The sequence below is a fragment of the Oncorhynchus mykiss genome, chromosome 14, assembly GCF_013265735.2.
Source record: "Oncorhynchus mykiss isolate Arlee chromosome 14, USDA_OmykA_1.1, whole genome shotgun sequence".
Classification (NCBI taxonomy): domain Eukaryota; kingdom Metazoa; phylum Chordata; class Actinopteri; order Salmoniformes; family Salmonidae; genus Oncorhynchus; species Oncorhynchus mykiss.
Genome location: NC_048578.1, coordinates 12,256,790 through 12,277,084, shown reverse-complemented (window position 1 = coordinate 12,277,084; position 20,295 = coordinate 12,256,790). Strand labels below are relative to the sequence as shown.

The 20,295-nt window shown below is 43.8% G+C and overlaps 1 protein-coding gene across 4 annotated transcripts; it reads left to right on the top strand.

The window, feature by feature from the left end:
- The first annotated feature begins 344 nt into the window (after positions 1–344).
- Positions 345–18,573, top strand: LOC110488809 (protocadherin-10). 4 transcript variants are annotated; one of them, XM_036942959.1, is made up of 5 exons: positions 345–3,210; positions 4,440–4,498; positions 4,871–4,977; positions 12,765–13,121; positions 16,152–18,573. In XM_036942959.1, the coding sequence occupies exons 1-5, from the start codon at positions 874–876 to the stop codon at positions 16,169–16,171; spliced, it is 2,880 nt and encodes a 959-aa protein (XP_036798854.1). In that variant the 5' UTR covers positions 345–873; the 3' UTR covers positions 16,172–18,573. The 4 variants fall into 4 exon arrangements, with proteins under 4 accessions (XP_036798854.1, XP_036798855.1, XP_036798853.1 ...); XM_036942958.1 differs by having other exon boundaries at positions 347–3,375; positions 12,765–12,922; XM_036942957.1 differs by having other exon boundaries at positions 348–3,375.
- The last annotated feature ends 1,722 nt before the right edge of the window (positions 18,574–20,295 follow it).

Below are 20,295 nucleotides of genomic sequence, written 5' to 3'. Positions count from 1 at the left end.
GTTTGCCTAATACATTTCTGGGAATGTATACATAGTGTGCCACTCTTTATTGTTTTCCTAATAGCCAATGCTATTGTGCATTGTGCTTTTGTTGAAAACAATTTAAGACCCTTTCAGTGTGCTGCGCGTAAACAACTATAAAGCCCCAACTTCCTCCCCTCTTCCAAATGTCTCTTCCTCGTCAGGCAGGTATTCAGCTCGAACCAGCAACTGGGCTAGAAGCGTCACATCCCAGTGAGCGATATCCAGCATAGACAAACGTCTCAACCGTCCAATCAGGAGTGAGCTCAGCGGGTGTCCGAGGATCCCGTTGGCTGGTAGGGGAGGTGCGCTGCGGAAAAAGCGAATAGTTGAGTGAAGAGCATTCAATAGTGGGAGAGGAGACCGCTGCAGTGTGTGCGCTAAACGGAGCAGATATCACTGGAGAGAAGAGAGAGAAAAAATCAGATAACAGTGGCTGTTTGAGAATTGGTATAGTTGGACAAAGCTTGTAAAAAAAGTATCGATTACGTGGATTTTTTACATTTTTTTTATTGATTTTGGGCCTATGCTTTTAGAGTCATCTCCTCACTATTATTATTAAGGAACACTCCGCATCATTGGAATGTGCACTGCTGCCGTAACGAGGCGCATCTGAAGCAGCCGAGAGCTTATTGATCTCGGCAGTGAAGACAGGATTTGGGGGTAATCAAGCCTGCATTGAATATCACAAACAAGAAGGTCCATGTTTGACGGGACTGCTAAAAGGAAAATAAATCTCCAAAAGCCTTCTACATTTTTGGGGACTTTCCTTGGACTAAGGGTAATGGGAATTGACGCTTTAAATAAAAAAGGATAAGATTTATTTTCTCCAAGTGCACTTGTTCTTTGGCGATGATTGTGCTATTCCTTTTGATGTGTATCGCGGATGGAGTGGTCTCGCAGATACGCTACTCTGTGCCGGAGGAGGCTGGACACGGCACGTTCGTAGGGAATATCGCCGAGGACCTGGGACTGGACATGACCAAAATCGCTTCACGCCGCTTCCAGGTTGTGCCCAGCTCGCGGACGCCGTACCTGGAAGTGAACATGGAGAACGGGATTCTGTTCATCAACGAGAAAATTGACCGGGAGCAGATCTGCAAGCAGAGTGCCAGCTGTCTTTTACACCTTGAAGTGTTTTTGGAGAACCCTCTCGAGCTGTTCCGCGTGGAGATAGAGGTCGTGGATATCAATGACAATCCGCCCAGCTTCCCCGAAACCGACATCACCGTAGAGATCTCGGAGAGCGCAGTCCCCGGTACCCGGTTTCCCCTAGAGAGCGCATTCGATCCGGACGTGGGTTCCAATGCGCTGCGCACATACGACATCACCACCAATAACTACTTCTACTTGGATGTGCAGACGCAGACCGACGGGAACAAATTCGCAGAACTGGTGCTAGAGAAGTCACTGGACAGGGAGCAGCAGGCGTCCCACAGGTATGTGCTGACTGCAGTGGACGGGGGCCAGCCGCCACGGACAGGCACTGCTCTGCTGGTGGTCAAAGTGCTGGATTCTAACGACAACGTGCCCGTGTTTGACCAGCCAGTGTACTCAGTGAGTCTTCAGGAGAACACACCGGCGGGGACCCTCGTTATCCAGCTGAACGCCACGGACTTAGACGAGGGGCAGAATGGGGAGATAGTGTATTCATTCAGTAACCACATCTCCAGCCGCGTCAAGGACCTGTTCGCCATAGACGCGCGCACTGGACGCATCGAGGTGCGCAGTGAGGTGGATTTTGAGGAGAGCAGTTTATATCAAATATTCGTTCAGGCGAAAGATCTCGGACCCAATGCCGTGGCCGCGCACTGTAAAGTTCTGGTGAAAATAATGGACGTAAATGATAATGCTCCTGATATCACATTCAGCACAGTGACCGAGTCGGTGAGTGAAAGGGCAGCCCCGGGCACCGTTATAGCCCTGCTGAGCGTGACTGACAAAGATGCTGAGGAAAACGGAAAGATTCACGTTGAAATCCTCGGTGACGTCCCGTTCAAACTCAAACCCTCCTTTAGGAACTATTTCACCATTGTAACGGATGGACCCCTAAATAGAGAGAATGCTGACTCTTATTCAGTGACTGTAGTTGCCAGGGATACAGGGACCCCTTCCCTTGCCACCAGTAAATCAATCAAAGTGCAAGTGTCGGATGAAAATGACAATGCGCCAACGTTTACGCAGCCCATATATGATGTGTATGTGACTGAAAACAATGTGCCAGGTGCTTATATCCACGCTGTGACCGCTCTGGACCCAGACGTTGGACAGAACGCTCTCATTAGTTACTCCATAATGGAGTGCGATATTCAGGGTATGTCTGTGAAAACATATGTGTCAATCAACGAAGAGACGGGCTACCTTTACGCACTCAGATCATTCGATTACGAGCAGTTAAAAGACTTCACTTTCATGGTTCAGGCGAAAGATGCAGGTAGCCCTGAGCTCTTCTCGAACGCCACGGTCAAGGTAATCATTGTGGACCAGAATGACAACCCTCCCTCCGTTATTGCTCCCCTTGGTAAAAATGGCACTGCTAGAGAGCCTCTGCCCCGCTCCGCCGAGCCTGGCTACCTGGTAACCCGTATCATCGCCATGGATGCAGACGACGGAGAGAACGCACGGCTCTCCTACAGCATCCAGCGGGGGAACGAGAACGGCATGTTCCGCATGGACTGGAGGACAGGAGAATTGCGCACTGCCCGGCGCGTCTCCACCAAGCGGGACCCAAACCAGATGTATGACCTGTTGATAGAGGTGAGGGACCACGGCCAGCCACCCCTCTCCTCCACCGCCAGTGTGTTCGTGGTGCTGGTGGACAGTGTGGTGGAGGACCATCGGGAGAGGGGCACCGCCAAGTCCAAGGAGACATCGCTGGACCTCACCCTCATCCTCATCATCGCCCTGGGCTCAGTCTCCTTCATCTTCCTCCTGGCTATGATCGTGCTGGCCGTGCGCTGCCAGAAGGACAAAAAGCTCAACATCTACACGTGCCTCACAAGTGATTGCTGCCTCGGGTGCGCCACATGCTGCAGCAGGCATGCGCGAGCCCGCAAGAAAAAGCTCAGCAAGTCCGATATAATGCTGGTGCAGAGCGCCAACGTCACCGGGGCCGGTACAGCTCAGGTGCCAGTGGAAGAGTCCGGGAGCTTCGGCTCTCACCACCAAAACCAGAACTATTGCTACCAGGTATGTCTGACTCCGGAATCGGCCAAAACCGACCTCATGTTCCTAAAGCCGTGTAGCCCATCTAGGAGCACAGACACGGAACACAACCCGTGTGGGGCCATAGTGACAGGGTACACTGACCAGCAGCCTGACATCATATCAAACGGCAGCATTTTATCAAGCGAGGTAAGAGCCCCCATACCTTTAAACTCCAATACCCCCAGCATGTACTTGCTATCCGTATATTCGATATAGAGTGTGATAACTGCAACATGTGCTTGTCTGAAAAAAAAAGACTCACTACTGCTATTAGTATCTGGATAAAACATGAAATATAATCTGCATTCCTCATTATTAGGACATTTCGTTTCAGTGTCCCTGACATTGATGTTAACTTTCTATATGTTGCATCACCCATTGTTTTAGTAGAGTCCCTCACAAATACATGTATTATTTCCCCGAACACATAAGTCTGTATATCTTGCTATTTATTTACGTAACGACAATTCAACCCAAAATGATGAATACTAGTTGCTGACATGTTGCCGTTGGCAGTCCCGAGGGAGATTATCATTGGAATAGTAATGATTGCATGTTTATGTTCTGCTCAAAAGTGGTTTTGTCGTGCTTTTAAAATAAAATGGATTTGGAGTAATATAATAATACATCAGGATAATGCATGGGTGCCTTGAAGGCTGGAGTTGTGTGTGTGTGTGTGTGTGTGTGTGTGTGTCTTCATGCATGTGTGTGTGTGTGTGTGTGTCTTCATGCATGTGTGTGTGTGTGTGTGCATGTGTGTGCGTGTGTCTGCATGTGTGTGTGTGTGTGTGTGTGTGTGTGCGCGCGCGTGTTTGCGCGCGTGTGTGTGTGTTGTCATGCGCAATGACCGTGTCCCTTGTGAGAATACACACATTTCGCACACCAGTCACGATCGTGCTGAGTCGCACAAGAACAAAGATCCGTCTATAGTTCAGCAAGCCTGAATAGGTGCACCACTTAATTTTTCTCTTTGGTAGTATATATATATGCTTTCGGCTAGTAGGCTTAAACGACTCTTCTCAAAATATAGATATGAGACGTTTCGTTGTCGAACATCAGCAATCACGTCAAATCTAACGTCAATATCAAAACTAGCAATGTCATGTACCAGATTTCTTGTTATTATTTTGTATTTTAAATCTCAGGAAAATAGTTTGATAATAAAATGCCACCGCGCCCCAAACTCAAAATGTCTCGTGCTTCTCTTTCAGACCAAACACCAGCGAGCCGAGCTCAGTTACCTGGTGGACAGACCTCGGCGTGTGAACAGGTAACGAGCATGCGCACCCGGTGCCCTGCCAGCAGACGTGATTGAGAGTGTTTTTTAAAGTAGCCATTCAATGCCATAGGGGAGAGACTACAAACCACAACCATGCCAACATGGCTCAATACCTAATACTGGTTAATTAATTCACTCTCTCTGCTGCTGCCCACCTGTGTATGCACTCTCAGTCTATGTTGATGATAATGAAGTGCAGGATAATGAATGAATGATGATTATGATGAAGACGGTGAAAATAAAAGTTATTCATGTTTTATTCTAACATAATTATTGTTTTAATGTACGTTTGAAAATAAAAATAGGCCTTCCACTATCTTCAATACATTAAAGAATGTTCTCTATCCTTCTCTTATCTGCCAGTTCGGCTTTCCAAGAAGCGGATCTCGTAAGCTCTAAAGACAGTGGTCATGGTGACAGCGAGCAAGGCGACAGTGACCATGACGCCACCAATCGAGGTCACTCTGCCGGTAAGTCGAGTTTGTTCGTTCTTGGCTGGTTGCACGGCATTTGCTCTCTTATTTTCTCATTTAAAGCCCCACAGAGGGCGATGCCAGTGTTGTAAGGCGTGATATCTGTCCACGGTGCTGATCGATCGATCATGGTGTGTTTCGAGGCCTATAGTCATGTATAGCCTTAAGAATGTTATCCGCGCCCATGGCTGCTGCGTGTCTATAGTATCACTGCGCTGTTATCTTCCGATTGTGGTGCTGAACGGAAAGCGACTCACTGCACACTGCGCTCTGCCAAATCTCGACTACTTTCAGAGTTCACGACTGGCTAGTCGTGTCATAGCCTACTCATTCTCACCATCTCAAATATTGGAAATGTGCTTAGGATTTATGAAATGGAGGCTTGAGTGTTTTTCTACCAGCATGTGATATACAAACGTCTCTTGCTTAGGCTACTGTAAGAATGGGCTGTTTTTTGGTAGGCCTATATTCTAGTCGTCGTGTGTTTGTAAACTCGCTCTTTCCTGACTGTAGCTCAATCTCTTTATTGTTTTGAACATGGGAAATGTTCTGAGGGACAATGACGCGCTGCTGAACTTAATCCTGTTGTTAGTAAATATGCAGGGTCCTTAATGAGGGAGGGCCCGCTGCTAAATCCATGCTAGAGACCACTTGATGGGTACGTGACGGAATTTATAACGAGGACCGGTTGGCTTGTCATTGGTCGGTGCGGTGTGGGAACGGGACCAAACTGGTTGCACGGCGCAAACAAACAAACGATTCATTCATTGACTGTGCTCTGCCTTCCCGCCCCGAGCCCCCACCGCCCCGAGCCCCCACCATCCCGATCGCATTCCTCCGTCCACGTCGTCGTTTTATCTGTTCCACCTAAAGGTTCACATACGTTTTTTTTATTTTTTAATTGGGCTTCTGAGCTTTGAATGTAGTTATCTCTGCATTCATCCTTGCGATTGCTTTGGTCCAGCCCCGTCTGTGTGTGTCTATGCCCATGTTTTTTGGAAAGCAACAAGGTCTGCCCTTGGGGATGAACCCACAGCATGCGAAATGAGCCACGTCTAGAAATAATAATGGCACTATTTTAAGCCTGTGGATATACACTGACGTTTAAAGGGAAGCATCCTATTTTATGTAGCCCACTTTAAATGTATGATGTATGTAGTTAGCTTGGACTCATTTTTACAAGTCACTTGTCAGATATTCAATGTTCAACCAAAAGGCAAGTCATTTAGCAAGGTGGTTTATATCACGCTACATATTAAATTTTAGCCATATGATAGGTAGTACAAGCTACTTCTATATAGACACTACAGGAGCTATACTTTCTTTTTAGTTGAACCCTTCTTTCCTTCATACAGGGCTTGATCAGACTCCTAATGCTAAGTGGTGACTCTCTGGCATGGTGTTTTAGTGAACTTGCTGTCTTTGCTTTTGACTTTGAGTACCGTCGTATACCGTCGTATGGCAATAGGCTACTGTTGCTTTGTTTTTCGAAATTATCGGACAACTTACTGTCTTCAAACAGATTAATTGCTGTGCATTAAGTCTTGGTTTGATTAGGATCGTTTATACGGGGGCTTTAGTGTTCTCTGCTTGCACGAGACTTAGACATAACTGGCTGCTGTGCTATTTGCTAAAGTGATAATTGAGTTTGTGACAAGCAGAGATGCTAGAACCTCCAGATTTTTCTGTGTCAGTTGATCTTTTTATTCAACATTTTCATGAACAATTCCTTAGTTTAATGAGGTGAGGGTGAACTTAATTATAAACCGGGTGGTTCAAGCCCTGAATGCTGATTGGCTGAATGACATGGTATATCAGACCGCATACCATGGGCATGACAAAAAAAATACTTTTTACTGTTCCAATTATGTTGGTAACCAGTTTATAATAGCAATAAGGGTGTTTGTGGTATATGGCCAATTCAAAGGACAGTCCTTAGCCATGGTACATTGGCCAAATACCTCACCCCTCATGCTTTATTGCTTAATTATAGCACTATGATTGTGATTAGAGACTAAAACAATGATGATAATTTAGGTGAATAAATGTTTGTTGATATTAGATGGATTTAAGCAGTGGAATTACTGTGATGGTATCAGAGATGATATAGCCTGTCTTATATAGACTGTTATCATGGTTACTATGGATCAACTGTCCCCCTACTGTTTGGGAGCATTGGAGATAGCACTCCCTCCACCTCCCTATTTCCCCCTCCATCCTCCCATTCTCCATCCCTTCTTAGGCCCATGGTTCACTTTTTATCGCCATAGTAATATATGCTATTTGTATATTCTTGCTTAACCGTCATCCATTTTCAGAACTCTGCATACCAATGACCAAATTAAGGACGCAATAAAGTAGGGGTTCAGGGCATTTACACAGTCTCTCTCGTTCGAACAATTTTAATTTCTCTCTCTCTCTTCCCCCCCAATTCAAAGGGTTTTATTGGCATGGAAAACATATGTTTACATTGCCAATGCAAATGAAATAGATGTAAACATTACACTCACAAAAGTTCCAAAATAATACATACATTTCAAACGTCATATTATGTCTATATACAGTGTTGTAACGATGTGCAAATAGTGCAAAAGGGAAAATAAATAAACAGAAATATGGGTTGTATTTACGATGGTGTTTGTTCTTCACTGGTTGCCCTTTTCTTGTGGCAACAGGTCAGAAATATTGCTGCTGTGATGGCACACTGTGGTTTTACACACAGTGGAAATGGGTGTTTATCAAAATTGGGTTCATTTTCGAATTCTTTGTGGATCTGTGTAATCTGAGGGAAATATATCTCTCTCTCTCTCTCCCTCTCTCCCTCTCTCCCATCCCTCTCTCCCTCTCTTTATCTTTGTTTGGATATGGGGGATCTTTTGACAGTGCTTTCAGTAGATATTGAAGTCAGACTGATATACTGTAGACTCATGTTTGTTCCTTAAAATCATGAAACTACTAAGGCCAATAAATATTGTTGGTTTCGGTTCACAACTTTTGTTAAACTTTCAGTTTTACAGAGGGCAGGTTAATTCTTTACTGAGGGCAGGTCTATTCTTTACTGAAGGCAGGTCAATTCTTTACTGAAGGCAGGTCAATTCTTTACCGAGGTCAGGTCAATTCTTTCCCAAGGTCAGGTCAATTCTTTACTGAGGGCGGGTCAATTCTTTCCCGAGGTCATGTCAATTCTTTACTGAGGGCAGGTCAATTCTTTACCGAGGGCAGGTCAATTCTTTACTGAGGGCAGGTCAATTCTTTACGGTCAATTCTTTACTGAGGGCAGGTCAATTCTTTACGGTCAATTCTTTACTGAGGGCAGGTCAATTCTTTCCCGAGGTCATGTCAATTCTTTACTGAGGGCAGGTCAATTCTTTACCGAGGGCAGGTCAATTCTTTACCGAGGGCAGGTCAATTCTTTACCGAGGTCAGGTCAATTCTTTACCGAGGGCAGGTCAATTCTTTACTGAGGGCAGGTCAATTCTTTACGGTCAATTCTTTACTGAGGGCAGGTCAATTCTTTACGGTCAATTCTTTACTGAGGGCAGGTCAATTCTTTCCCGAGGTCATGTCAATTCTTTACTGAGGGCAGGTCAATTCTTTACCGAGGGCAGGTCAATTCTTTACCGAGGGCAGGTCAATTCTTTACCGAGGTCAGGTCAATTCTTTACTGAGGGCAGGTCAATTCTTTACGGTCAATTCTTTACTGAGGGCAGGTCAATTCTTTACGGTCAATTCTTTACTGAGGTCAGGTCAATTCTTTACTGAGGGCAGGTCAATTCTTTACTGAGGTCAGGTCAATTCTTTACTGAGGGCAGGTCAATTCTTTAACTGAGGGCAGGTCAATTCTTTACGGTCAATTCTTTACTGAGGTCAGGTCAATTCTTTACGGTCAATTCTTTACTGAGGTCACGTCAATTCTTTACTGAGGTCAGGTCAATTCTTTACTGAGGTCAGGTCAATTCTTTACTGAGGGCAGGTCAATTCTTTACCGGGAGCAGGTCAATTCTTTACCGAGGGCAGGTCAATTCTTTACGCTCAATTCTTTACTGAGGTCAGGTCAATTCTTTACCGAGGGCAGGTCAATTCTTTACTCAGGACAGGTCTATTCTTTACTGAGGGCAGGTCAATTCTTTACAGAGAGCAGGTCAATTCTTTACCGAGAGCAGGTCAATTCTTTACTGAGGGCAGGTCAATTCTTTACAGAGGTCAGGTCAATTCTTTACTGAGGTCAGGTCATTTCTTTACTGAGGTCAGGTCAATTCTTTACTGAGGGAAGGTCAATGCTTTACAGAGGGCAGGTCAATTCTTTACAGAGGTCAGGTCAATTCTTTACTGAGGGAAGGTCAATGCTTTACCGAGGGCAGGTCAATTCTTTACGGTCAATTCTTTACTGAGGGCAGGTCAATTCTTTACCGAGAGCAGGTCAATTCTTTACTGAGGTCAAGTCAATTCTTTACAGAGAGCAGGTCAATTCTTTACCGAGGTCAGGTCAATTCTTTACAGAGGACAGGTCTATTCTTTACTGAGGGCAGGTCAATTCTTTACTGAGGGCAGGTCAATTCTTTACTGAGGGCAGGTCAATTCTTTACTGAGGACAGGTCTATTCTTTACTGAGGACAGGTCTATTCTTTACTGAGGGCAGGTCAATTCTTTACAGAGGACAGGTCAATTCTTTACTGAGAACAGGTCTATTCTTTACTGAGGGCAGGTCTATTCTTTACTGAGGACAGGTCTATTCTTTACTGAGGACAGGTCAATTCTTTACAGAGGACAGGTCAATTCTTATATTTTTTTCAATTTTTTACTTCCCTATTTTTTTCTGAAAAGACACCTCAGGGAATATCTCATTTCCTAAAATGTCAAGAAATATCAAGATGTCTTGATCTGGCTTTTTAGCAGAGACGTTTTTTCTCGGAGTGAGTCTGTGTCTTATCACTTCTCCAGATTCTAAATGCCAAATCTGAAACAGATTGATATTCACAAGCCTCCTCCTGTGATTATTGGATATGGAAATATGTTCATTATCCAGGGTCAGAGGTCACTGTCCCATTGCTTTGGTGAATATCTAAAGAAGTGCAGGTACCACTTGTTGAAATGAGGAGTAAATGTATGATCTATGGAGTCTGTATTAGTAGATACATAATTCAATAATACAAACTTTCTTTCATTGTTGTGTATGTGCTGACACTCAATGTGATGGTGTATTTGTGGATGTTCATTAATATTTAATAAGGAACTCACTCGTTAGGAAGCTCAGCATTTTTCCAAGCTGTTAGCGAGCCAAATTAATCCTCTTTGTAACAAAGCAAATTCCCCCTATGCTGACCTGTGGAAACACACACACACACACACACACACACACACACACACACACACACACCGCAGTCTGAAGCCTAATCAGTCTGTGTACCACAGGATTATCTGAGGATACTCTTGGGGAGCAGTTTGGGTTTTACTCAGACATGCACATCAAATGACTTAAAACGTGGACCACGCCAAATTGACTTTTAAAGATTAAGTTAGGCAATACCCTGGTTTTACTTAGGGCAAAAATATTAGTATCTATATGAATTGAATCAGACACTGATTATTTTCGATTTTGTGTTCCACGATGGGCTATTCATGGATTCACTTGCACTATCATGAAGAATGAACTCAGAATGAACTTCCTCTTTGACAGAACATTGAAGGACTCGGGTTGACTTTTTTTTTGGTGTTATTGCATGGACAGATTGAAAGGACATGAGCAGCCAAAGTAATCCAATACTTTTGAGCCTGTGGTTTAAATGATCTAATACCTTGGTCACAGGAAGCTCAGAGAGTGTAGTAGTGTGGTGTTAATGGTTTTAAACACGTCTCTCACTCTGCATGACCAGTCGTACCTGCTGAGATATCACAGAGAGAAACTACCACAGAGGGTCACAGCAATGATTCAATGATTCTAGCTTGTTTCTCTATTTCCCAATGGCAAAAATATTATAAAAACTACACACACATTACATAATGCATGAATACACCAGGCATAATTTATAGTCCAATATTTACATGTAATTTGGGGAAGGGGGATTAGGGGGCAAGTGTTTAAATTGTGCAGTATTTAGCAATTCTAACAGGAGTCTGATAGCAGCAGTTGTGATGTGTGTGTAGCATGAATGTATATATATGTGTGTGCATGTGTGTGTGTGTGTGTGTCTGTGTGTGTGTGTGTGTGTGTGTGTCTGTCTATGTGTGTGTCTGTGTGCGTGTGCGTGAGTGAGTGAGTGAGTGAGTGAGTGAGTGAGGGCATGTGTGTTAATAAGGTGTGGAGAATCAGGGTAGGTGGTCAGTCCAGTTCATGTGTTCCTCAGTCTGATGGCTTGTAGATAGAAACGGTCTCTTAGCCTGTTGGTATCAGACCTCATGCTCCGATTTCATCTGCCCGACAGGGTGTGTGGGGGTCCTTGATGATGCTGCGTGCCCTCCTCAGACACCATTTTGAGTAAATCCTGGATGGGTGGGAGCATGGTCCCAATGATGCACTGGGCCGTCTTCATCACCCACTGGAGGGCATTGCGGTCGTGGACAGGCTAATTCCCGTACCAGGACGTGATGCAATCGGTCAGGACGCTCTCGATGGTGCAGTGGAAGTATTTGGAGAGGACACGGGTTGGCATCCCAAATGTATTCTGCCGCCTTAGGAAGTAGAGATGCTGTCGGCACCTCTTCACAAGAGTGGTGATGTTGTTGGTCCAAGTCCACAGTGAGGAAATGATAACTACTGACTCTCTCTACTACCATTGATGTGGAGCGGGGCATGTTCCCTCCTCTGTAACAATCAACTCTTTTGTTTTACTGACTTTCACTTACCTCTTCCCTATAGGCTGACTTGCTGTTGTTGGTTTTCAGGCCTACAACTCTGGTGTCGTGAGCAAACTTGATTATTGACTTGGTGTCGTGCAAATGTATTTTAGCAGTTTTGGTTGGTTTCACAAAGGTCTGTTTTTATTTGAATCTCTCCTTAGTGTATCGGTAGAAAGATGAGGTAGAACGAGGAAGACGATAACCTCGTGACCTTTCCCTGTGCATGCTGGGCTTTCTAGTAGTTTTTGCTGTTCTGCGAGGCTGAGAGTTTATCTCTCCACGTATGCTGCTGTTTCTTTTGATCTTGTTCAGTGAAAGAGAGAACCCTGCAATGAGGAATTAGAGATCTGAGTCTACACGCGCACGCGCACGTACACACACAGCAGCAGCTTTGTGTGTATTTGTGTTCGTGAGTGAGTGTATGTGTGAGAGTGCGCACGTTTCCCCTGCTTCCTTTTTTGTCTTGTTTCAAGATTAATTGATTATTACCTTTATGACCACTAACTGTCTTTCCTCCCTCTCCATCTCTCCTCCCTCGTTCCCCTCCCCAGGCACGGATCTCTTCTCTAACTGTCTTTTTTCTCTCTCCATCTCTCCTCCCTCGATCCCCTCCCCAGGCACGGATCTCTTCTCTAACTGTCTTTTCTCTCTCTCCATCTCTCCTCCCTCGTTCCCATCCCCAGGCACGGATCTCTTCTCTAACTGTCTTTTCTCTCTCTCCATCTCTCCTCCCTCGATCCCCTCCCCAGGCACAGATCTCTTCTCTAACTGTCTTTTCTCTCTCTCCATCTCTCCTCCCTCGTTCCCCTCCCCAGGCACTGATCTCTTTTCTAACTGTCTTTTCTCTCTCTCCATCTCTCCTCCCTCGTTCCCCTCCCCAGGCACTGATCTCTTCTCTAACTGTCTTTTCTCTCTCTCCATCTCTCCTCCCTCGTTCCCCTCCCCAGGCACTGATCTCTTCTCTAACTGCACGGAGGAGTGCAAGGCACTGGGACACTCCGACCGCTGTTGGATGCCCTCCTTTGTGCCCTCCGATGGGCGCCAGGCAGCAGACTACCGCAGCAACCTGCATGTGCCAGGCATGGACTCCGTGCCCGACACTGAGGTATTTGAAAGCCAAGAGCAAACGGGCGATAAGTCATTCTCCACCTTTGGCAAAGAGACCCCCCTCAGCCACCACCACCAAAACCACCTCCACCTCAGCCACCACCATGCCACCCACGCCAACCAAGCCAAGTTAGAGAGGAAAGCGTTTGAGGCACTTCTGTCTAGCACGCGAGCGCCTTACAAACCTGCCTATTTGAGTGAGTATCCGCTTTGCACGGCAGCTCTGTAGCTAACCCACTCTATTCTCTCAACCAACCAACCCTGATCTGATGATTGACTTGAACAATACAAAAAAAATCAAATTATATTTCTTCCCCCATTGGCTGGAAGTGCCATGAAATTCTTTCACGTGCGCTGACCCATCTAATTTACCCTCTTGACAGTCGTTAACTAACTCTCTCTCTTCCTTTCACACATATTCATTATCGCTCTCTCTATCTGTGATGATCTAATCCTCCGTCACAGTCTTCCATATCACTCCCTCCTTCCACCAACAGCAGCAGCCCCATCTATGTGCCTTTTGAATTTAATGTGCCATGATCAATTGGAGTAGAGGTTGGAATCCATAGGAGAGTTTTGACATCGGCGAGACGTTGAAATGATGGATGATTTGTCCCATTATAGGGAGATGGGTGTGTTAATATACACGATGCTTCCTTCACCCCGAAAGGGAATGAAAAAAGGAGTGTTTTTAATCTGCTGAAAAGAATAGAGGCTAAGAGATTACCCTCTCGCTCCTTTTCTTCTGACGGTATTACTCTAGCTCCTAGGATCAAAACCGTTTAAGATAATCAGGGAAAGCAGAGGAAGGAGGAGGCAAATTTCCATGGGGAATTTCTGTTTCCAAACTCCCTTTTCAAAGGGCACAAAGAGAGACATCCTCATCACTGCAATTTGGTGATAATGCTTAATTATAATTTTGTCAGCACTGCCTTAAGAGTTGCACGTTCTTTCACCGCTCATCAGAACTTCCTAGAAGAATTCTCAAACTGCTGGAGTCTCCCCTACCACTGTAATTCCCAGCCGCAGCATGGGGCACTACCTCTGATGAATACAGATGAGGTAGAGACTCCATAAAGATAAAGATGTCGACTTCCTCTCTCAGAGGCTATTCTCATTGACAAACATTTAAGGAGAGGCAGCGTGATGAGATTTACAAGTTACATAATATGTACATAAACGTTTCAATTGACATGCCATCCTTGCCTTACCTTTTGTTCTGGCTGGCAATGTGACATTGTTGCTCTGCAGCTCCACATCTACTGTAATGATCAGTTTCATAGTAGCTACTGACTAGCCAGGAAACTTGCAAGCTATTCAACAATGCAAGCATCTTTTCCTCTATAACATACTATCTACACTCTTGAATAATGCAATCGAACCGTATCACTTAATTGAATAATGCAACCATTTGCTCGTTGGTACACACAAGAGCTAAATGTAGCTTGCAAGACAATAACACAGCTAGCTAGCTATGCTCGCTAGTAACATTAGCTAACATATCAAACATGAATGTTTACCTCTCTCATATATATATACACACACACACACACACACACACACACACAAGTACAGTTTCAGCATATTACAAGTTACATCAGAACAAACCAGGCTTCATTTGATCAATATCGTGGAAGTCATTATACGAGGTAAACCCAAAATTGCAACTGAAAATGTTGATAATTCCCCTGGTGAGTTGATCAGTTTCTTGCTGCATTCTTCTTGCCTGGATGATGGCTCAGAGCAACCTAGGGGAAAACTCCCTTTCTTAAAGATACAGCAACATTTTCAGAATGTATTTATTTTAATTTTATTTAAACTTTATTTAACTAGGCAAGTCAGTTAAGAACAAATAATTATTTACAATGACGGCCTACCCCAGCCAAACCCTAACCCGGATGACGCTGGGCCAATTGTGCACCGCCCTATGGGACTCCCAATCACGGCCAGTTGTGATACAGCCTCAAATCGAACCAGGGTCTGTAGTGATGCCTCGAGCACTGAGATGCAGTGCCTTAGACCGCTGCACCACTTGGGAGCCTCAAGTTCCAGACTCCATTTCCTTAGAATGTAATAGGCTACTGCCATTTCAGGAAAAATTATCTATAAAACAAGTCTCAAATATAAGGACAATGTTTATACATTTCAACTGTTTCAAAAACCTTGCTCTGCTATTAAGATTTTGACCATATGAATGTTGGGCTCAATGAAACAATTCTGTTGACATTGTCCTGCATAGAGGGGCAACTGTTGGGCGAGTGTTGTGCGTGACCTCTGGAGGTATCTTTCGAGACGTGAGAAATGCGCTCTTTTAGATTACATTAATGGCTCTCGAAAATCGATACCTCTCAAGAATCTCTTGAAATTCTCCTTAATTCTCGTCAATTACAATAGACCCTCAGTCTCAACCCCTATTCTTCTCCTCTCTGTCTCAGCGACTACACATGGGCGTAGACCTAATCACCACAATACATTCCTTATTTAGGGGATGTCTGGCAAGGGGTCTGGAAGGGGGAAGAAGAGGGGGGATGGGGCGGTATCCTCATGATACTAAGAGTCTGTGTCTTATTTCGGAGGGGAGTCTGGAAGGGTGGGTGGGGATAAGATGGTGTGTCCCCATGATACTAAGAGGCTGTGTCTTATTTTGGATTGGAGTCTGGAAGCGGGAGTGGGGGGGGGGGGGGGGGGGGGGGGTGTAATCCTCATGATACTAAGAGACTGTGCCTTTCCCCTAATCTGATAAAGTCATCTGGAGACACAGAGCCCCTTGTAGCCAGAGACAGCGGTCGGTCATTACCCTAATCAAACAGTGATGACATAGAGCTGCTGCTAGCTGGGGGATTGTTGAGCTGTCATGGGGAAGGGGGAGAGGGGGGTGTTGGGGGTAAGGGGTGTGGGCGGAGGGGGAGCTCCATTTGTTTCCATGTTGGCCGTGGCCCATTTGAGTTAAGGCCCATTGTTGCTGTCCTAAATAAATTGAGCAAGAAACATTCTCAGAGACACAGACCCATATTCACACGCATTATCAATGAGAGATTTCACAGTGGGGATATAAATGGTTCCAGAAGAGAACGGATGAAGGGCTTCCTAACCTTCCTAACCTTGTTTTCTTGACTGTCTTACAACACTGTGTAAATAAATGAAGGTTCCTCTAGATGCATTGTCTGTTTTTCTTTTCTCTCTCAGACAAACTTGATCCCTAACCAGCATGTGTTCTCTTCTTGCAGCGAGGAAAGGGGTTTGCTAGCTCCTTTCGCGTGGACATACCAGAGACCGTATGACTTTGCACAATCAGTCAAAACAACAAAAACTAAAAAGAGCATCAAGTTCCAGACTCCATCTCCTTAACTGTTCCACGTCTGACTGACATTCCCCCTAAGTAACATGGAACTCTGTGGACAACATTCCCTCCGGAATTCTCTTGGAACACTGCCGGCCTTGGAAACTACTACCTTTTGGACTCTGGAGGGGTTGGAAGTGGTGGGGACAGACAGAGAGACAGGGTCAGGAGACGGACAGACAGACGGCTCTGCACGTGGACCCCACCGCTCTCAGCAGGACTGAGACAGAGTTGAAAACACAACTAATAGAGGGAGGAGAAGGAAGAGGAGGAGGACGAGGATCCCTCCTCTCCAATCTATGTGTGCCTGTTTACAGCACTAATGTACATCTTTAACAAATAAAATAAAACAAAATAAAAAAAGAACAACAAAAAAAAAAGACAAAAATGAGAAACCAATTGGAAAAGGAACGTCAACGTCACTGAGCCCTTTAGATGTTTATACTCACAGCAGAAGCCAGTTGTACAGGAGATCTTTGTGCATTTTAAATGCAATACCACTGTTTTAGACTTGACTGTTTTTCTATTCAGTTTGTGTGGTCAGGTGTCTTCTCCTCAGATCTAAAGTACTTCAACTTTATAAGGAAAGATTGTGGGCTGGATTATGAATTTTCAAGTTCCGTTTCTTCTTTTTTTTCCATGACATAGTGAATCTGAACAGTGATGGGCTTCACCTTTGAATTCTGAGCTGTTTAGTAGTTTATATCATGTGAGAAGTGTTTAATGTACTCTTTTGAAAAGCTTCAAAATGCATATAAATCTATATATAAATCTATCAATATATACTTTTTCTGAAGGTGTGCTATCCATTTGGTGGGTTTCCTATTCTGTGTAGACAGAGGTCCATAAGCTGCTTAAAGTGCTGTAGAAGGGACGATCTAACAGGTTGGGGGTGTTCTTTACCATGAAAACACAACAGCCTTGTCTGCCACGTGATCGTTTTCATCCGGTTTGATTTCATTTGTCTTTTTTTTTGGATATTGAAAGTTGAAACTCATGTCTATAAATAAAATACAAGGCGGTAATAATTTAGATTGAACTCCATGGTAATTCTGTGTTATTGTAACCAAAAAAAAAAGGGTCAATTAAAAAGAACAAAACAAAAAGTGGCCATATAATGAAAGGTGTTGTGCACTTGCAGTGCAAAATCAAATATGTGCACATACACACACTCACATACACATGCACACACATACACACACTCACATACACAGACTCTCACACACACCATTATGCCAACAATAAATCAAAAAATGAGAAATGTACGGTTTGTCTCATGTTGTTTGATTTTCGATAACTTGGGCGGGTTTACATCCAATCACAGCGAAGGGAATGTCTGATATCCTGACCTCTAGTCCCAATGTATATCTATTGTATGTCAGCGCCCTTACATCATTTCAATTCATATTTGACTCTGTAAAGTGTCACCTGTTTTATAGGATATGGTGAGGTTGTTTTCACATTCTCTATTACTCTTGATTTTACATACACCCCTTGTGATTCTTTCCATCTGGTGACAGATACAGGGTAAGGACATGTTCTTTTTTCGGGGGAGGCTTTTTGACAGCGTCTGAATGGAGGAAGGATGCACAGAAAGACTCCAGGCACAGTTGGGTTATGGAATACATGGCGCAGCTCTGGAAGATTACAGGTCTCAATTGGACACCCACGTTCTTCAGCTTTCAATGGAGTTCCCCATTCTGACAACCGCTAAAGAGATCTCATAGAAAATCTATGTTTATGTGTGAGTGGTGAGAAATGCCTATGTAGGCCACACAATGATGGCATATGTTAACTAACACACTGTGGCCACATGCTTCTTTCAGTCGTTTGTCAGTCTGGTGCGTTTCCTCGCTAAAAACTTCCTCGCTAAAAAAAAAAATGACATGTTTTTTTTTTAATCTATTCTTTTCACACAGAACAAGTGTTTCAGATTAAACTTCTGCCTTCAATTATACAGTACATGTGTAATCTTCCTGACGTGGCAGTAACGACACATAAACAAGGCAGAATAAGATATTAGCCACAGATGGTGACTAACCAATAGCAGAGTCTAAATGAGAGACATAATGACATGTAATCCTTTATAATCTCACATGTTTGAATATTCATTGATGTTTTTCCACCAGAGATGTGTTCAAATCTGATAAACAGGAGGTATTAAAATCTATATTAATCTTTGGCTCACAGTCTACATCAAAAACATAACATGTACAACATCTTTACTGAGTTTATATTTATTCAAGTCTTTAAGTAACAATTGCAAATCTACATGTAGAATAAATATAAATAAAATGAGTTGAAATCTGCCTCTTGACTATCCTTTATTCCAGCATAATGAGGGCAGAACTATCAGCTCTGTTCTGCTCAGATTTAGAAGGAAACTTTGACGAACATATGAGGTATAATCAGGTCTCCTTTCTTCCTAAATGGAACCCATTATACTTGACCTCAGTCACTCAGGTTAATCTCTTTCGTATTCCAAAAGTTTTAATTTCCGCATGTGTTTATGAACACAAGGCTAAAAATGAAAAAAAAAGCATTAGAGCATAATGAAATCTAATTTAAGAACAAAAAATAAATGACTTACAATTTCCAAAACAGGACGGAAGATTTAGAAAGGGAGAGAGGAACACAGAGAGAGGTAGAAACAGAGTGAGAGAGAGAGGGCAAAGTGAGAGAGAGAGGCTGAGAGACAGAGAGAGAGAAGGAGACTAACATGCTTTTTATATTCCTGGGTGCATTCGTTATTAACCGAAAGTGAGTTTCAAAGTCACTCATTGCACAAAGGCAGAGAGGATTAGGGAGTGCCAACTTCTATGTTGGAGTGCTCCACTTTTCACACGCAGACACCAAAAGACTTAACACAATGGCTAGCTCTCAAACCCCCCATTCATCAACGCTGGAGACATAAAATAAACGTATTAGCAAATTATGTGACTGTGAACAGATGCTTAACATGCTAACTGAAGGTTGATTAGGGATGTTCTGGGGGGTTTCAAGTGTTTTTATTTTCATCAGAGTTACCATGATGTAGTGTAGTCTACCAAGAGCAAATACCACCAACTGTGGTTGAGTTGTATTCAAGGGACTTGAATGGAAGTTTATTCCGTCATATTGATTGAGGACATTAGTAGAAACACACCAAGACAAAACTTTTCCCCCTCAGGAGACTAAAAGATTTGACAATGGTCCCCAGATCCTCAAAATGTTCCACAGCTAGCACCATCGAGAGCATCCTGACTGGTTGTATCACCGCCTGGTATGGCAACTGCTCTGCATCTGACCGTAAAGCGCTACAGAGGGTAGTGCAAATGGCCCAGTACATCACTGGGACCAAGCTTCCTGCCATCCAGGACCTATATAATAGGTGGTGTCGGAGGAAAGTCCATAAAATTGTCAAAGACTCCATCGGTACACCCTGTATATAGCCTCGTTATTGTTATTTTATTGTGTTACCTTTTTAATTTTTTACTTTAGTTTATTTGATAAATATTTTCTAAACTCTTCATGAACTGCACTGGTGATTAAGGGCTTGTAACTAAGCATTTCACGGTAAGGTCTACACTTGTTGTATTCGGCGCATGTGACAAATAAAGTTTTATTTGATTTGAGTACAGAAAACATTGCTTTTAAAGGGTTCTTCCGCTGTCCCCATGGGATAACCTATTTTGGTTCCAGGTGTAATCCTTGTAGGTTCCAGGTAGACCCCTCTGTGGAAAGGGTTCTACATGGAACTAAACAGAGTTCTACCTGCAACCAAAAAGGGTTTTTCAAAGGGTTATTCTATTGGGACAGCCCTTTATAGGGTCTAGAGAGCACCTTCTTTTCCAAGAGTGTAGTTACGGAAACAACTTTTATTGAGATGCAATACTTTTACCTTGCAAGAACAGTTATGCTAATATACATTTACCTTCAACTGTGATAGGGAGTTCTTCTCTCTATGATCACAAGCTATTGAAGGTAGTAACAGCTTGATCCCAACAGATATCCCCACAGAACAGAACACATGTTCAGTGTCTTTCGTCTTT

Coding starts and splice junctions, on each gene's coding strand:
- LOC110488809 (XM_036942957.1), top strand. CDS start 874: ATGATTGTGCTATTCCTTTTGATGTGTATCGCGGATGGAGTGGTCTCG. Junction 4,499..4,870: donor AGACCTCGGCGTGTGAACAG/GTAACGAGCATG, acceptor CTTATCTGCCAG/TTCGGCTTTCCAAGAAGCGG. Junction 4,978..12,764: donor CAATCGAGGTCACTCTGCCG/GTAAGTCGAGTT, acceptor TCCCCTCCCCAG/GCACTGATCTCTTCTCTAAC.